The sequence below is a fragment of the Vombatus ursinus genome, unplaced genomic scaffold, assembly GCF_900497805.2.
Source record: "Vombatus ursinus unplaced genomic scaffold, bare-nosed wombat genome assembly UNPS02014798.1, whole genome shotgun sequence".
In the NCBI taxonomy this organism is placed as follows: Eukaryota; Metazoa; Chordata; class Mammalia; order Diprotodontia; family Vombatidae; genus Vombatus; species Vombatus ursinus.
In genome coordinates this window covers 48,063,559-48,082,202 of record NW_020954576.1, presented here as the reverse complement: position 1 = coordinate 48,082,202, position 18,644 = coordinate 48,063,559, and the positions used below count along the sequence as shown (strand labels likewise).

The 18,644-nt window shown below is 43.2% G+C and overlaps 1 protein-coding gene across 3 annotated transcripts in view; it reads right to left on the bottom strand.

Moving 5' to 3' along the window:
• Positions 1–15,998: 15,998 nt before the first annotated feature.
• Positions 15,999–18,644, bottom strand: part of SLC45A3 (solute carrier family 45 member 3) — a 30,636-nt gene continuing 27,990 nt past the window's right edge. For all 3 annotated transcript variants that reach the window (XM_027870654.1, XM_027870656.1, XM_027870655.1), the window contains exon 5: positions 15,999–17,915. In XM_027870654.1, coding sequence (XP_027726455.1) covers positions 17,481–17,915 — 435 coding nt within the window. In that variant the 3' untranslated portion in view covers positions 15,999–17,480. The remainder of the gene's footprint in view (positions 17,916–18,644) is intronic.

Genomic DNA, 18,644 nt, shown 5'->3' with positions numbered 1-18,644 from the left:
GATAAGTCTATCAAACTCAGTCATTGTACAATGTAGCTGTTACTATGTACAATGTTCTCCTGGTTCTGCTCATTTCACTCAGCATCAGTTCATATACGTCTTTCCAGGTTTTTCTGAAGTCTGCTCATCATTTCTTATACCACAATAGTATTCCATTATATTCATATACCATCACTTGTTTAGCCATTCCCCAATTGATGGGCATCCCCTCAATTTCCAATTCTTTGCCACCACAAAAAGAGCTGCTATAAATATTTTTGTACATGTGAGTCCTTTCCCCGTTTTTATGATCTCTTTGGAATACAGACCTAGAAGTGGTACTGCTGAGTCAAAGAGTATGCACAGTTTTATAGCCCTTTGGGCATAGTTCCAAATTGTTCTCCAGAATGGTTGGATCAGTTCACAACTCCACCAACAATGCATTAGAGTTCCAATTTTCCCACATCTTCTCCAACATTTATCATTTTGTGTGATAAACCTTTAAATACTTGAGCCCAGATAGAATATTCCCCTCAGGTCTTCTCTGGGCCATCCATGCCTAATTCCTCCAACTGATCCTCTTATGATATAGACTCAAGAGGCCTTACAAGGCCTTCTTGGTTGCCTTTCTCTGAATGTTCTCTAGTTTCTCAGTGCCCTTCTTAAACTGTGGTGCCCAGAACTGAGCACAATAATCCAGGTGAGGTCTGATGAGTACAGAGCATAACACAACTATCACTCCCCCTTCCCCATTTCTGGTTAGAGTTAGACCTTCAGAAACATATACAATGCAATATTGAAGAATATCTTTGTCCAGGAACCATCCCACCCAGGAATCCCAAGAACAGTAGGTAGATAGAAAAGCTCTCCAAACTACAGACTCACAGCAAGAAAGACATCTAAGGATTTGAACAGAGTATTTTGTGCTTGGCACTAGTATAAGTACAAAGTTTAGATAAAACACAATCCCTGACTTCATGGAGCTTACAGGGTGGGAGAGTAACATATACATAGATAGCAGTACTACATAAGGACATGAGAGGTACAGAATGGTACATAAAGTCAGAGAAGGGAAATGTTAATGAATTGGAGAGGGCACATCAAGGGAGGCTTCCTGGAGGAAGAAGCATTTCAGTTGGACTTCGAAGAACAACGACTTTCCAAGCTTATTATATATTACTTCCCTTCACATACTCTATTATTCTAGCCAAACTCAGCTACTTATTATATTCCCCAGGAAGTACATAGGTGGAGGGGAAAGAACCTATTCTAAGCATAGGGAACAACTCAAGGAAAGGAAAACAAACAGGAAAGCATAAGGTATGCTCTGGGGACAGAACAGGCCATTTGGATGGAGCACAGAATACAGATAAGAGGGTAACATGAGACAAGACTGGAAAAGTAGGTTAGATCCAGATAATTGAGAGCCTTGAAAACCACCCCAAAGATTATTACTTTACTCAACAAGCAAGAGGGAACCTCTGAATATTTTTGCAGTAGGGAATGAAACAGTTATGCACAAGAAAATTATTCTGACAACGATAATAAAGAAAGATTGAATGGGGAGAGAGTAAAAGTGTGTAGATTTGCTAGCAGAAGCTATTGCAATCGTCCAAATGGGTAGTAATTGGGGCTCAGACTAGGGTGGGGCTAATGAAAATAAAAGGGAGGGATTTAAGAGAGATATTATTGGGGCAGAATTAGCAGGATTTGGTAAGATATGAGAGGTGAAGGAGAGAGATTGAAGAGTCAAAACTAACACCTATGTATGGTGGGGCCATAGAGAATTCAAAAGGAGAACCAATTTTAGGGGGAAAGGAAGAGAATGATCTCAATTCTAGATATGCTGAATGAGGAAGAAGGGAAAAGGAAATAAACTTCTATATAGCACCTACTATGTACCAGGTGCTGTTATTATCTCATTTCATTCTTATAACAATCTTGGTAGGTAGTTGCTATTATTATTCCCATTTTACAGGTGAGGAAACTGAGGCAAACAGAGGTAAAGTGACTTGTCCCAGGTCACACAGCTAAGTAAGTGTCCGAGGCTGGATTTGAACTCAGTTTTCCTGACTCCAAGCCCAATGCTCTATCTACTGCACTACCAGCTGCTTCTCAGGATCCAATAGAGCTTCCAGATAGAGACCGCCTATAGGCAGTTAGAGATACAGGTCTGCAACTCATGACAGAGATTAGGGCTAGACATAAAGATTTGGGAGTTGGCTGCATAGATCGTAGTTGAAACCATGGAAGTGAATGACATCACTAAGGGAAAATGTATTCTGTAATGTCAGTTCTTAACCAGAGATCTGTGAAAGATTAGATAGATAGATAGATAGATAGATAGATAGATACAAACATACACACACATATATATGTGTATGTATATTTGGATAACTATTTCTATACATTGCTAGCTTCAGAGATCAAGGAGATGTTCCTCATTTTGGGAATAGGGCATTTGAGTCAGGCTTTAAAAGCTAGACAGGCTAACTGCTGATGTGATGGATTGAAGATGCAGAATGCCACATATGTTTTATAGCATGGCCAATGTGGCGAAGCAAATTGTTTTGCTTGACTCTGCATATTTGTTCCAAGGATTTTGTTTTCCTTTTTCTTTTTAATTGGGGCAGGAGGGCAAAAGAGAAAAATAAATGCTTGTTAATTAAAAATAATACAAAATTAAAGATTAAAAAAAATAGATAAGAATTTAACAGGCCAAGGACATTCCAAGCATCATGAGAACTTTTCATATTTACATATTTGAGATCATGTGTTCCAACTTTTGAGGATGAGAACTTTTTTTGATGGCAAAAATTCTGATAGACATCCCCATATGATTGAATTTGTACTACTGTACTACCATCTATTGATCAGGAAAATATATGGCAAAACACTATTTCAGTAATATTTTTAAATGAATTTTCATTTAATTAGTGAGAATATCTACATGTATTGAAAAACATATCGGGTGTGGGGGTTTTCAGGGAAGACTAGCATCTCTGGTGTGAGGGCTTACCAAGCCCGTTTCAGAGCTGCTCATCCACCTTTGGTGTCCACCTGGCACTCAGCTCTCAACTGTGGCTCCAAGAAGCCATAGCACGCTCAGTAGCCACACCCCAGTAAACTTCAGCAGATGGGCTAAACCAGGTTGAGGATAACTGATAGGTTTCAAACCTGTCAGTAAGTTAGGGGGATGTCTACCCCAAGCTGGTAAAGACTTTCATCCATGGAATATGCAGATGAGAACAATTTGTTCCAACAGCCATGGAGACGGCTGAAGCAGGTGCTATAGAGCACTGAGGGCTTGGTCAGACATCAAAGACACCAAGATCATCCACTGCATCCCGGGCCATCACCAGTCATCTTGACTTTTGTCTTGCCACTGGACTTCAATGACTCAGGAAGAGAGAAGGAGGCTGATGACTTTGTGCAACTCTGCCTCACTTAAATCCAATTCATTAGCAAGTCAAGACATCACCCTGTGACATCACTGGTCCTCTTTAAAAACAAAGGACAAACAACAAACAGTAGCACATATATGTGCAAAGCATTCTTGCAATCTACAGGAAGTATATCTGATGGTTTATTAAATTGCATATGATTTTTGACTTTGTAAAAACTCTGATGCTCCCCCAAGGCATCTAAGGTTCATAGACTGGAATCCAGAGCTTTAAGGTTTACAAAGTTCTTTCTTCAAAACAACTCTGCGTGGTAGGCAGTACAAGCATTAATATCTCATTTGATAGCTGAAGAAACTAAAGATGAGAGATTAAGTCATTGGCGTAGTAGTAATAGCAGTAACAAGAGGAAGCTAAGTGGCTCAGTGGATACAATGCTGAGCCTGGAGTCGGAAAGACTTGAGTCCAAATCTGGCCTCAGATACTTACTAGCTGTGTGTCCTTGGGTAAGTCACTTACTCCTGTTTGCCTCAGTTTGCTCATCTGTAAAATGAGTTGGAGAAGGAAATGGCAAACCACTCCAGTGTCCTTGCCAAGAAAACTCCATGGACAGTACGGTCCAGGAGGTCGTGAAGAGTCAGACACAACTGAATAACTGAAGAAGAACAGCTAGAAAGTAGCAGAAACAGACCCAGGTGTCCAGGGAGGCTCAGGGTGTATTCAGGGAAACCAATCCAAGGAGGCAGAGAAGCTCAAGAGTAAATACAGGAAATCATACATAGTCCAGATTGGCTGGAGTGTAGGAATGCAATGAAGGAAGTCATCTGAGAAGACTAGGAAGGTAGAGGAGCTAAAGAAATTAATAGCTAATATACTTGTGTAAATGTAGTACTTTAAGGTTTGCAAAGCAGTTTATAAATATTATCTCATTGTATCCTTACAACAACCCTGGGAGATAGGTACTATTATTATCCCCATTTTATAGGTGAGGAAACTCAGGCAGACAGAGGTTAAGTGATTTGCCCAAAGCTAGTAAGTGCCTGAGGCCAGATTTGAACTCAGGCTTTCCTGGCTCCAAGTCCAGCACTCTATCCATTATATCATCAAGCTCCCTTGAATTTGGAGGTTCTGTGATGCTAGGCAAAAGAGAATGATTTTTACCACATAGGCAATACAGAAATATTAAAAGATGTTAATGGGACACATACCAGCTCTTAGCACAATGCCTAAAACATAGTAGGTGCTTAATAAATGCTTATTGACTTGACGTACAAATAAACATTCATGACCAAGAGCAAGTCTTGAAAACTAGTTGCTGGTTGCCATGCCAATACATGTATTACCCTACTACCTTCTTTACCAGTGACAGATTTGAGTAATAGAGGAGATAGATGAGGCACTCCTAAAATGCTATTTTTAAAAAGCTGAAAGTATTACTGTCATGGGTCTGTATTTTCAGAAGTATTTGCTGTAAGCCACATGAGATTTAAGCAATGGAGGAAATCCAGCCAACTGGCTGTAGGTTTCTCATCTTGGCATCCAACAAAGCATCATATCACTTGTGAAGATGATTTTTGGAATCCAAGTGAAAGATTTTATATTTATTCCTATCCAGTTTCAACTTAGTAGATTTAGCCCCATGATTTAGCCTCAAAATCTTTTGAGATCCTGACGCTTTCATCTAATGTGCTAGCTATCCCTCCCAGCTTTGTGCCATCTTCAAATGTGATGAGCGTGCCATCTATCCCCTTATCCAAGTCATTGATAAAATTGGATCAACACTTGGCACAGTACCAAGTCCAAGTACACTGGAGACTTTCTGTTGAGTCAACATTGAACCATTATTAAAGAAGCAATATAAAGTCAAGATTCAATGGTTCAGATGGAATCCTCCTTTTTTGTTCTACTGGATGCATAGAAATGCTCGTGTGTGTATGTGTGTTCAGATTAAATTATTTTAAAAAAAACTTAACCATTATTTATGACTCTTTCAGTCCACATATCCGACAAGTTCAAATCAAATTATATTATTATCTAGTTCACATCTCTTCCACAAGAATAGTATAGAATACTTTATCAAAGGCTTTGTAAAATCAGTGTGAGCCTTATCTACAGTATTAGTCTCAGCTACCAGTTTTGTAGTTGATCAACCAGCATTTATTAAGGGTCTACTATGTGCCAGACTGACTAGAAGTGGTCCCTTCTAACTCTAGCAGTTTATGTTTCTGTGATTCTATTTTTAGGGTCCTTCTCTGCTCTTTCTTTTTCCCCACCCCCTCCCCCATCACACATAGACTGCTAAAACAAAATCTGACTGTACCTCGCCATAGCACAAACCACAAACTGTCACTTGCTCAAACTAGTGGCAAAGCATCGCCTCCCTCTAGACTAAAGAGATAAGGACAAGTTGATTCTGAAAGTAAACAACATGGCCCATCCAAGGCCAAAGCCTTAGGGCCCAGTCCTCAGCACACAGGGGCAATCCAACTTCTGAATCCATACCACCCGAAGACTCAGCTGATGTGGCTTTGAGAGCTGGGGACAAGGCGTGTGTGTTGAAACACTTTTTTATTCATCTAGATGGCTGAGAAAATGTGTGTTGTTATATTGGAGGGGTAGATGTTGGATATGTTTAATCAATTCTCTTCTGATGCCTCCTCAGGGTGTGGCAGTGGCCCTGGGTTATCAAAAGTTATGGCAGGAGAGCACAAGTTCCAGCAGGCCCTACCAAGCTGGGCAGGCTTCAAGCATAGGCCTAGGTCTGCCGTCGGAAGCCAGTCTAGCTAAATACAGAGGCTCATCACATCACCGAGAGTTGGAAGCCCGGACATGGTCACAGTATCTCATGTAACCAGCGGCTAACATGGAGAGGGGTTGCCATCTGCATCAGTGGAGAATATGTACATATCTAGAAAGGTATGAATCCTTAAAAATAAGTTGATGTCATAAAATCAATATTACTATTTCACAAAATAATTTTTGGCTATTATAATTCTTACCCCACACTTTTCTGACTGGGCCAGAGTAGGCAAATAGTTCTCTTAAATATAATAGTTCATATCGCTATAGTTTATTAGCAAAATCCTCTTTTTACAATGACCTTGTGAGGCAGGTCATACAGATATTAATATTCTAGCTTTCCAAATGATAAAATGGCATCTCAGAGACTTGGCTGCTAAATATTAGGGCTGGGATTTGGTCCCAGGTTCCTTGGTTCCCGATCTTCTGTTCTGGGCTCTCTATGTCCATCACTCCAACCTAAAGCCTGATAACAGTGGGCCCTGATCTCTGCACCATCATCTCTCCAGCTGGGGCATCACTACTGCCCATCTCCAGGCAGTGGAAAGTAAGCTCCCTGAAGGCAGGGACTCTGTATCCCCAGAGCCTAGCACAGTATCCTGCACATAGTAGGCTCTCAACAAATACTTGTTAAAATGAATTGCAGATCCTAGATTCAATACAATCTCTAGTCAAGGAAGCTAGACTCATAGATCCATACCTCAGGGGTTTGGCAACAAGTCATTCTTACTAATCTTGCTCTGACCTTATGCCCTGGTTGTAGTAACTCTGTTCTTACATTGTCCATTATAACTACATTCACCACCCTGTATCACAGGAACCAGATCCCTGTTTTGTCCTTCTCTGCCCCCATCATGGATATCTTGGCACCCTCTCTGTTACCCATTTTTCTAAGACTGAAGGTCCTGTCCATTAACCCAACAGCTAATTCCTTGCTGCTCATCTGCTGCCAACCTGAACCTCTTCTTCCTGCCCTTCTTGACCGGAGATTGTCTGCTCCCACCATTGGCCCTCCTGGCAAAACCAGCAACCTGCCTAGACCTGCTGACACCCTCCTCTGACCTTCCACCCACCCATCCATCCCATCTCTCTCTTGCTGGTCTCTGTTAGGACATCCCTGGAATGCCTGCCCTAGCAGGTCTTTCTAGTTTCCATTCTATTTTTCCTACTCTGGCCCCAAGGTCTGGCTCATTCCACCCACCGCCCACTACGGGCGGATTTGTAAACATCCTCTGACCATCCAGCTAACACAGTGAGCTCTTCCTTCTCTGCACTCTGAAAATACTTGGGGAACTTATCCTACTGTCTTGGCCTAATACTTATCTTTTTCATGCACATTTCCCTCATCTCAACTATAAATTCCTTAAGAAACTATATCTTTTCCCCTCTTCAGCAGGGGAAGCTGTAGCAAGGACCCAACAATAGAGTGTATGGTTTGTGGGCAAGGTCCAAGTCCTGGAAATACTAGATATGGGGTAGAGTGATAATAATAATAGCTAACATTTACATAGTGCCTACTATGTGCCAGGGACCATGCTAAGTGCTTTTTTACAAATATCTTACTTTATTCTTACAACAACCCTTTGAGATAGGTGCTAGTTATTCTTATTTTACAGATGAGGAAACTGAGGCAGACAGGTTAAGTGACTTGCCCACAGTGACATAGTCAGTAGATATCTGAGACCATATTTGAACTCAGATCTTCTTGACTCCAGGCCTGGCACCCTATCCATCGTGCCACCTAGCTGCCTCTAGCGTACAAAGAGAGGGACTTAAGTGGGAGGGTCAGGAGCAGAGACTGGAGAAATAAGACGAGGTCTGGTGCAGAGGACTGTATTCAAATCCCTTCTCTTGTCATGCATGTTACCTGTATAAACTTGGGCAATAAACTGGGTCTCAATTTCTTCATCTGAGAAATAAAGAGATTGGAATTAGGTGACCTGAACGGTCTAAAATCTTATATATAATTGTACCAATACTAAGATACAGGGGACTGAGATGTAATGGACCAGGCAAGACCTCTAGTGCTAGAACCAGAACATGAGACCAGAGTTAGCTCAGCCAAAAGACCCACTTGGAGCCATGAATCTTCTGGTCCTCTTTGCCTAGGACTGTGTTTGTTATATGCAGCCCACTTGTATGTAGTGTAAGAAGTCTAAAGACTTGAGTGCAGCTGACACATACTAATGGTGTGAGCATGAAAAAGTCACTTTGAGAAACATTCACCTGTAAAAAGGGAATCATTCAATTTAATAAATTTATTAAATGCAAAACACTACATCCAAAATACAGGGCTGGGCACTGGAGATTCAAAGACAAGATTGAAAAACTGTGTCAACGCTCAAAGGGCTTACCTTCCAATAGGGGATATAATAAGTACATATTAAGCAAATGCAAGATAACTTGAGTGGTGAGCTCAAGCAATTGGGGGGCAGCCAGCTGAGGCTTCATATAGGTAGATGATTGCTAAGCTGAGCATTGAAGAAAGCTAAGAATTCTAATTGGGGCAGCAAGGTGGCACAGTGGAGAGAGTGCTGGGGTGAAAGTAAAATTTTCATGAGTTCAAATCTGGCCTCACACACTTACTAGCTGTGTGACCCTGGGCAAGTCATTTAACCCTGTTTGCCTCAGTTTCCTTATCTGAAAAATGAGCGGGTGAAGGAAATGGCAAACTACTCTAGTGTCTTTGCCAAGAAAACCCCCAATGGAGTCACGAAGAGTCAGACACTAAATGAACAAAAAAAGAATTCTAATTGGCAAAGGTGAGGAAGGAGTGCATTCCAGAGATGAGGGACCTTCTACACGAAGGCATGGTGACTGAAGATGGAACGTCAGGTTAGCAGGGAACAACTTCCACTTTGGATGGGTAGAGGTATAGGGTGTATGATGGGGAATAATATGAAATAAGGATCCCACAGTGTTGTTGTACTGCCTAAGGCATTATATAAAGGTGAACTGTGATTAGCAAGCATCTGATGAATGCTTCTTACTGCAGGAATCTCAGTCCCTTAGACTACGGCCAGTAGCACTAGCTGCAGCCCCCAAAGGTATATGTTATACATACAACGTTTTGTTCAGAGGAAGATGTGATCAGATGAACAACCTTCTGGGAAGGAAAGCAGAAATTTAAATAGTAGTCCTACATATAAATGAGCTTTATAAACTTAGCTTGCAATTTGAGTCTGACACCGCCAGCTTAATTGTTCAAGGGAATAAACATATGTGCTTGTAGCCTGATAAATGTGTGGAAAGCTTATTTAGACCCAATGATTCCACAAAAAAACATAAAAAAATAGTTTGGCAAAAGTTGGCTTCAGGGTCTCTCTTTTCATTATTCTCCTGACCAGCTACTCATATTGCATCACTGGTAGAAAAAGTTTTAAACTTGCAACCATAGGACCTGAATTCAAACTATAACCACTAGTTACTAGTTGTATGACCTTGCGCAATTCATGTTTCTGGGCCTCGGTTCTTCATCTGAGTAAAATGAAGAGGTTAGACTGGATGGTCTCTCCAAGGCCCCTTCCACCTTTAGGTCCAGGGTCCGTATCATCTACAGGTGACAGCTCCCTCGGAATATGATGAGTTTATAGAACCTTAAGTCACTGAACTTCAAATATATATTGAGTTTCCGTTGTCTCTGGTTCCCCTCCCTTTCCACTGAATTCTCCCTCTCTCTCTTCCCCTCCTTCTCTTTATCTGTCTCTTTCTCCCTCTCTATGTCTCTCTTTTTCTGACTCTTGTTTGTCTTTGTGTCTCTTTCTCTCTGTCTCTGTCTTTCTCTCTCAGCCTCTCTTGAACCACAGGGGAGTCTAGCAGAGTGGATAGGCAGGGGAATGGAGCTTGCTTTGGGGTGCACTTGTGCAGTGTTATAGTCACAAAGCCCCAGCTCTGAGCAGTCCCCACAACCAGCAGGCCAATGGGATGGAAACTGAACCTGGAAAACAAAATTGACCATAATGGATAGGCCCTGAAACCTAGAAATGTGCTGGGTGCAGTATTCCTTGCTGCTCTCCTTCACATCTCCACTCATCCATCAGGGGCAGCAGGGAGACCTCTAAAGCTTCAATTCTCAGTCACCCTTTGAGGACAAAAGTCCATTTAAGCCCAAGAAAGAGTCCCCTTTGAGTCTCCCTTTGGGACTCTTCAGTGACCAGTTCTCTCTGGGACTGGTTAAGCTTCAAGTCTTCTTTGAGCATCTTGTTGCTTCAGGCATTCTTGGCTTCTAACTTTGGAAGAGAAGATGGAAGACATCAACCCTACTTCAGGTTGCTGAAGGAAAAGACTGGGAAGACTTGTAAGGAGCGGGCAGAACCCATCATGTCCCCATCCCCAACTTGCTACTCGAGAGACTTCGGGGAGTTTCTCCTTGGATGAGATCCAGGACCCTCTCTCATACTTGGGTGGCTACCTCACTCCCAATGGGAGAGCTCCTTCATTCTGTATTGTCTGGTATCTACTCTGCTACGTAAGCCTTCTCTGATCTGTTTTGCTATGATTTGGATAAATGGGTCTCTTTGCTATTTGCTATGCGTGTTCATTGTGGAACTAGTATTAGGTGGAGAAAGGGTCAAGCCTTGGATATAGAGCTTTGGGTCCCCTTCTTTCTCTCCAAATAACAAAGTGATCAGAAGCTAGAAGGAACCCTATCATATCCCCTAGATTAATATTTAAGGGAGCAGACAGATATCATTCTAGATAACTCCTCTCCCTCTGAGGAGAGTAGGGTGGTCTCCAGCCTCAATTTTGTTTCCCTTCCTGGGAGGAAGTGGTGCACTACAGTGCCAGGCCTGGAGTCAGGGAGATGAGTTCAAATCTGTCCTCAAACACTTACTAGCTCAGTCACTCTAGGCAAGTCACTTTTACCCTCTGTTTACCTCAGTTTCCCCAACTGTAAAATGGGGATAATAACAGCAGCTACCTCCTGGGGTTGTTGTGAAGATCAAATGAGATCATATTTGTAAAGCCCTTAGCACAGTGCCAGGCACAGAGTAAGCACTACATAAATGTTAGTTATTATTATTAATAATATTATACCTTAGGGAAGGATAGGAGAAACTAGAGATGTGTATTCTGCCTCCCTTTGAGTCATACCCAACAGGCTCTGCCACTGGCAGGACCCTCTATACATGTGGTTTCTTAATCTGGGGTCCATGAATTTGGGTGGGGAGAAAAATTCTATTTTGTTTTCACTAATCTTTGGTTTCCTTTGAAGTCCTGTATATTTTATGCATTTGAAAACATTCTGAGAAGGGGGTTGTCTATAGGCTTCACCAGGCTGGCCCTGGCTAGGTTATATTTAAGCTCCAGACCAATTCTAAAAGCTAAAATCTGGGTCTCTCCTCCCTTCCTCCCTTTGCCTCAGGGGAAGGAAGATTTTATTATCATTCCCCCTTTTTCTGGGGGTAGGAATTCTCTGCCTCCTGCCTCCCTGAGTTCTCCTCCCTTTGGATGGACAGAACTCTCCAGTCACACAGTAATAATCTAGCTATATGTTAATTTGCAAAGTGCTATGTTATTTCTTGTGAGCCTCACAAGGGCTCTGTGAGGTAGTGCCTATAGGCCTTATCCCCATTTTATAGAAGAGGTTACTGAGACTTAGAGATGAAATGCTTGTTTCTGATCAGGAGTGTCATAGATGGTATTAAAACCCAGCCCTGCCAGCCCTCTCCTCATTAGGCCATATTCCTCACAAGCAAAAACCACTGAGTGGTCAAGTCGTGTTGTCTCTAGCTCTGTAACATCTCCCATGTACACCCCCTGCCACCATTCTGGTACAGGTCCCCTCATCACCTCACACCTGAACTATTGCTATAACCTTTTGATTGGTCTTCCTGCCTCAAGTCTCTCCCCACTCAGGTCTATGCTCCACTCAGACGTCAAAGAGATCACCTAAAATGCAGTTCTGACCATGTCACTCCCTCTGCCCCCACTCAATAAGCTCCAATGGCTCCCTATTACCTCCAAGATCAAATATAAAACCCTATTGGTTTTTAAAACCCTTTATAACCTTGCCAATCCCACCTTTCCCGTCTTCTTACAGCTTATTCACTAATATTGGCTTCCTTGCACAAGACCTCTCCATCTCTTGACTGGGCATTTTTCACTGGCTGTCCACCATGCTGGGAGCTCTCTCTCCCTATTCACTTCTCCCTCTTGGCTTCCAGGGCTTCTTCAAGTATCAGCTAGAGTCCTACCTTCTTCAAAAAACCCTTTCCAGTCTTTCTTACTCTTAGTAAGGAAGGGAATAAACATTTATAGAGCACCTACTATGTCCCAGGCACTGTGTTAAGTGCTTTATATTATACTGTAATATAATAAAAATGTTAACATTATATATTAAAATATATACTAATACAAAATGACATTGTCTCATCTGATCCTCACAAGAGCTCTACACAGTAGGTCCTGTTATTATCTCCATTTTACAGCTGAGGAAACTAAGGCAAAAAAATAAGACTTGCCCAGGGTCATACAGCAAGCACTCATCTGAGGCTGGGTTTAGACTGAGATCTTCCCTGCTCCGGGTCCCGCATTCCATCCACTGCACCTACATGTTACTCTGTTAGTGGCTTTCTTCTCTTGACTATCTCCAATTTAATCTGTATATACCTTGTTTCTTATGAGGTTGTTTGCATATCGTCTTCCCTATTAAATTGTGAGCTCCTGGAGAACAATCTGATTTTTGCATTTCTTTGTATCCCCAAGGCTTAGCACAGTGCCTGGCACATAGTAGGTGCTTAATAAATGCTTGCTGAATGTGCCCATACTAGTCCTTCATTGGCACAGACTTCAATAACTCCGTTGAAAATTAAGTTTGTAATAAAAAAGAAAATTCAATTCAACAACAAAGAGCCTATAGTTGACTCCACCTAATTATGATGCATAGGACTTTTGTGGTTGGTTAACTCTAAGTAATCAATAGATCTTATTTTCAAATCTTCTTCTTAAAATAAACTAATCTTTACATGTAAAAAAAAATGCTTACTGACTTTACCACCACCACCATTCCCAGGGCTTTTCCTATAGTAAGTGCTCAATGGTTAATCAGTTGAAGCTGCTTACCCAAACTTAACTCACTGTCTCTGGGGTAAAACATCCCTTAGGATCTTGGCTCAGAGCTAGAAGGGATGCCAGAGGTGATTTAGTGCCACTCCCATTTTATAGATGAGGAATTGTGGCCCAGGAAGTTAAAGTGACTTCTTAGGCTCCCTACCTGCCAGCCTGGATAATGGGGATGAAGGAGGGTGGTGGCAATCTTCCTTTTTTAGCAGTAGGTATATCTGGACAACTTCAAAGATCAGACCTACTAGACCTCCGGAGAAGGCAGGTGGTAGTAGGAGGGGCTGAATATGGCAAACCCTAAAGGGCTTTGAAGGACTGAGGTGGAAGGCCTTAGTCCTATGGAGCAGCAGCTCACCGCAAGGTTCTGCCTTTTGGAGGAGATGGCAGGCTGAGACTAGCCCCTTACTGGAACTACCTTGAACCTGCTCTCTCTCCTCCTCTTCCAACCTGGCAACATACGTTCACACTTTAAAAGGCCTCCTAGAATTGGAAGATATTGCTCATTCCCTCACAGGTTAATGACTTCAGCCTGAAATGTTAAGCTAGCATGACTTGGACAGCACCAGGGATCACAGAGAACAAGGTATAGAATCTAGTTACTTGGCATGGCATTCCAAACTGAGAGCCAGGAACTGGCAGGCGACCAGCTCAAATCAATCTCAGAGAACTGAAAATCATCAGAGAATTTCCTTAGCCAATCCACTTGTCTTTCCACTACTGACAAGCTCTTTGGGGCCTTCTCTTTTTTGGACAGTGGGGAGAAAAAAAAAAGACATCTTGTATCTGCCTCTCCTTGGGTGGTTTGTGAAGGATATTGGTTCTGGATTAGGAAGCTAGGCCAAGGAAACAGCTGGAAGCTTCAGCCTCCAATAACTGGAACTGTTCTTTTCATTGTTGTTCATACTTTGTTTCTGAAGGAGCAATGACATCATGGGTGATGTTTGGACTTGCACATGAATTAGATTTAAGTGAGGCAGAGTCATCAGCCTCACTCTTTCTTCCAGAGTCTAGTGACAGGAAAAAGGTCAAGATGCCAAGGTCATCCGCTGCATCCTGGGCCATCCTCAGTTGTCTTCACTTTGTCCTTGAATTTTAATTGGACAGAAGGAACCTCATAGGTCCTCCCTCTCACTCCAGAGCAGAAATTTTCTATAGGTTCTGCCAAGTGATCATTGAGCTTCTGCCCTGGTCCCTGGAGCAGAAAATGGCTGAAATGATCCTCCACGACTCAGTGGGGAGAATAAAAAAAGGGAAGTCCAGCCATCGTCCACTCTACTTTCCTGACCCTCAACTCAAAAAGTCACATCACAGGCGTGTTCTTACTTAGCTTTTCATGCTCACCAAGAGGTGGGGACCTCTCTTTTCCCCTTTTCTGAAGCCCAACTAGCCCGAACTAGAAAATCGAAAAATCTTTGAGGGCCTATCACCTCTCAGGAAGAAAAACATAAGGCTTTGTTCCTTCCTTGAGGGAGCTTACAATTTAGATGATGAAATAAATACATGAAATAATTGGAGAACAGAACAAGACTGAGAACTGATTTATATAACATTTTATGGGTACAAAGCACTCACATATATTATCTTACCTCAGCCTCACAATTCTGGTGAGCTAAGTACCACAACTACTTATATCCATTTCACAGCAAACTGAGGCTCAGAGAGTTTGTGGTAAAGCATTGCCCAAAGTCACCCAGACTTTGGCAGACCGGCAGAGATAGGCTTTTCCTCAAGGTCAGAGCTGAAAGAGCTGCTCAGCAGGTTTCCCAAAGTAATCTGGACCCTGAGTACTTTTGGAATTGGCATATAAATGATATAATTGAATGGATACAGAAGAACCCTTGGACAAAAAATAAGGTCTGAGAAATTTTGCAGGAAAATTAAATTTATTTTTATTAAATCTATTTTAATCTATTATTGAATTTATTTTATATTAAATCTATATTATTGATATTAAATATCTATTTAAAAATTAAATCTATTTTTATGCTGGAAAAATCATTATAATAAGTAGTTTTGTTATACATGTCACATTTTAAATTTTAGAGGAAAAAATTATTAGTATTAAGTTTCTCCCCTGCCCCAATTCACCTTGTCCAGAACAGGCTTTTGCAAAGCAGTGCAACAGGAAATTTGGGTTCAAAGTAGGGCAGCCATTTGGACAAAGGTCACATACTCCCCTTAGTGGCCAAGGCAGGACTAGGACCTAGCTCTTCTTACTCCATCATATGATATTGTCTCCTCTACCAATAGCACTTTTGGCTACAGAGGTAGAAGAGGGGTCAGAGGAGAGACCAGTGATGGCTGGAAGGGTCAGGGAAGGCTTTGTGAAGAAGGCTGGGGCTTAAGGATGAGGAACAGGATCTGAAAAGAGGAGGAAGGAGGGGAGTAAGCCCAAAGAGGGGCAAAGGTGCAGAGGTGGGAATTAAATCTCAGCCCATCTCATCTAGCTCTGACCTCACTCTTGCTGAGTATGCTTTTAACTGCCCTTAAGGAGTGTCCGGGTGAGTATTCTGCCTCCACAACTACCCTGTGAATTCCCATCTGGAGCCCAATCTTTGTGTACATCCAGAGTAGGGCTCTGGCTGTGGATGGACAATGGAAGGGAAGGGGTGATGGAGTGTGGCACCATCTACTGGGAGAACCTGCAACCTGCAGGCACTGAAAGTACAAATAAAAAATTGCATGAAGTCTCAGTGTCCCAAGATAGACGGGCACTCCCTCCCACATACAACACAAATATCCTTACTTGTTAAATATATAAGAAGCTTCTTTATTTCATCTTAATAAACTTTATACTCTGATTGCTTGCACACTGTACAAAACATTCACTTAGCTAAATAAATAAGACATAAAACATTATTGCAAACAGCATTTACACCCCCGAGGTAAGACCTCCTGGCCCAGGCAGGGGTGGCTCCTGAGATCCTGCGTCCCCCATAGCACAGTGCATGCCTTTTGGGGCTGAGATAGGCAAGAGGCCTAGGGACAACACAATAAGGGGTGGGGGGAGAGGAAGTCCCAGTACCAAGGAAAACAGACCTCAAGCTCATGGGTTAGAGATGGAACCAAGGCAGTGGAGCTGGTGAGAAGGGATGGAGTGGGCTGCATCCAGCCAAAGCCAGGGAGAGGAGCAGAGATGGGTGCTGAAGTGAGGAAGGCTGAAAGGGGCAGAAAAGCAAAGGCACTGTGGGATACGTTATGTGAGACAAGAGCCTCTGGCAACTGGCTACGCAGTGGACATCCTTATTATTGAGACTGTAGAACCTGGCAATGACAGGCTTGGCTCAGCCAACAGGAAACCAGGCCCTGAAAGATCTAATATAGCAAGCCCACTGGGTAGCAAGCTAGCAGCGGCCTCCTATTCTGGTAAATAAATAAGTTAAATGTTTACAGACCTGTGTTCAGTGCTGGTGTTAAATACAGAAATCCAAGACTTGCCCAGTGGAATGGGGAAGAGTTTCCAGGTATTGATCAAATGCATGGTGGGAGGGGATGGTGGAGAAAGCAGCAGAAAGGACAGCAGTAGGGTCTGGGCAAAAGTCTCGCTAAAAAAAAGGATTTTGTTTCACATTTTCCAATCCTGGGGTTGGGGGCAGGGAAGAGTTTCAGGTTAAAACAGCCTCAAGGAGGAGAAACCCCCAAGTGTGGAGAAGAGAAGCATTAGACAGCTTTGTGAAGACATGTTGGAGTGGGAAGAGGGAAGGCTGGCCTCTTTGGTTTGTTCACCCTGCAAATAATCCCTTTTTCTCATCTGTCCTGACTCTGGACCTTAGCTCTTATCCCTAAGGTCCTGCAGACTCATGCATTTCCCAGAGAGTTAACATGAAGTTCCCCAGTAAGTACCTTCTCCCACCATGTACCCCAGCCCCCAACTAGAAGCCAGAACTTAAGGTTTATTAGGTCAGCCAGGAAACCAGCCACGGCTATCCTGAAGCTCCCCAGCTCCTTTACTTCAAGAGAGGGAGAGGCACCAAGCCCCTGCTCATCAATCATGTCTTCTCCTAGGCACTTCACAACCACTGGGCAGGGACAGGAATGGGATTTTGAGACCTACAGATTCCAAGTGGGGAGGGGAAGGAGAAACCCTAGGTGGGCTGAGCTGTGATTCTCAGCAGTTCCCAACCTAAGTCTTGGACCAGGTGGGAATGTGGAGAACAGATGCAGAAATGGAGGGAGGGAGAAAGATGTCAAAGAAGGGGAGAATGTTCTGGCCCTTCTCCCAGGGTCAGGAGACACCTAGATGGAACACTTAGCCAAGTCACTTTTGTCAAATACCACCTGAGTGGCAAAATAGATGGCTATCAGCCCGAGGCCTGCCGCTGACACCATGTAGGCTGTGACCGACTGGCTCAGCTGGACGATGGAGCCCATGAACAAAGATGGCGCCACCTGAGAGAGGAGGAAGGCACTATCCAGGATGGCTAAGTCCAAGCAGATGCCCCGGCCTGGGCTCCCAGGCTCAGCTGTCTCCCCAACTACCATCCTCACCGACACATCACAAGGGGAGGCCCCACATAGCGGGGGCGAAGAAGGAAAGAGGCTGGTACTGGAAGCCCCTGAATGTCCATTAGGAAAGGGTCCTCCAGCTTTGGGGCCTGCCAAGAAGCTGGTGGTCAGGCTGTCACCACTGCTATTGCTGCCAGTGTCCCCTCTGTATTTGGGCAGGAATACCTGGGAAAAGGGAAGAGGAGGGGAAAAAAGAGATAATTAGTGTCAACCTAACCAGACAGGCCCAGAGACAACTCCCCTTCCTCCCCCCCACCCCCGCCATCCCCCACCACACACCCAAAGAAGGATCAGCCAAGCAGGAAAAAGATAGAAAATCAACGTAGCAGAAATCAGACAGCAAGGCCCCAAAATACAATAAACAGGCCTTGAAAGAATTTATAGTGTGATTTTCAAAACAGGGAAGGGGGTTCCAGGATGGCCAGAGTCTTTTTATGGATCCTATTTCTTTTTGGGGGGGGAGGAGAAATGAGAACTTCACAATGAGAATTTCTCCCTAAGGGGCTGGGGGTAGGATCTGGCTCTTCCTGTTACAAAGGACCACCACACTCCCAGAACTCTTGACATAGGCAAAGGAAAAGTGAGGCACATGGAGCACACACCTATTCTCACCCCAAGTTTGATTTGGCACACCTGCCTAGTGTTACCCATATGAGAATGGAACAGAACCCTGGAGGAAAGGGGAAGCCTTAGGACTTTATAGAACAGGTAAGAAGACTTTTTGAAAAGCAAGAGAAAAAAGGCAATAGCAACATAACAGAACATTGGGGGCTTAAGGGCCTCAGGCCTTGATAGCTAAGCCCAGAAGCTACTATCCTACCCCTTTACAAACCCTTCCTAGTAAGCTAGTACCCAATCACCCTACCCTCAAGCCATTTATCAAAATACCAAGGA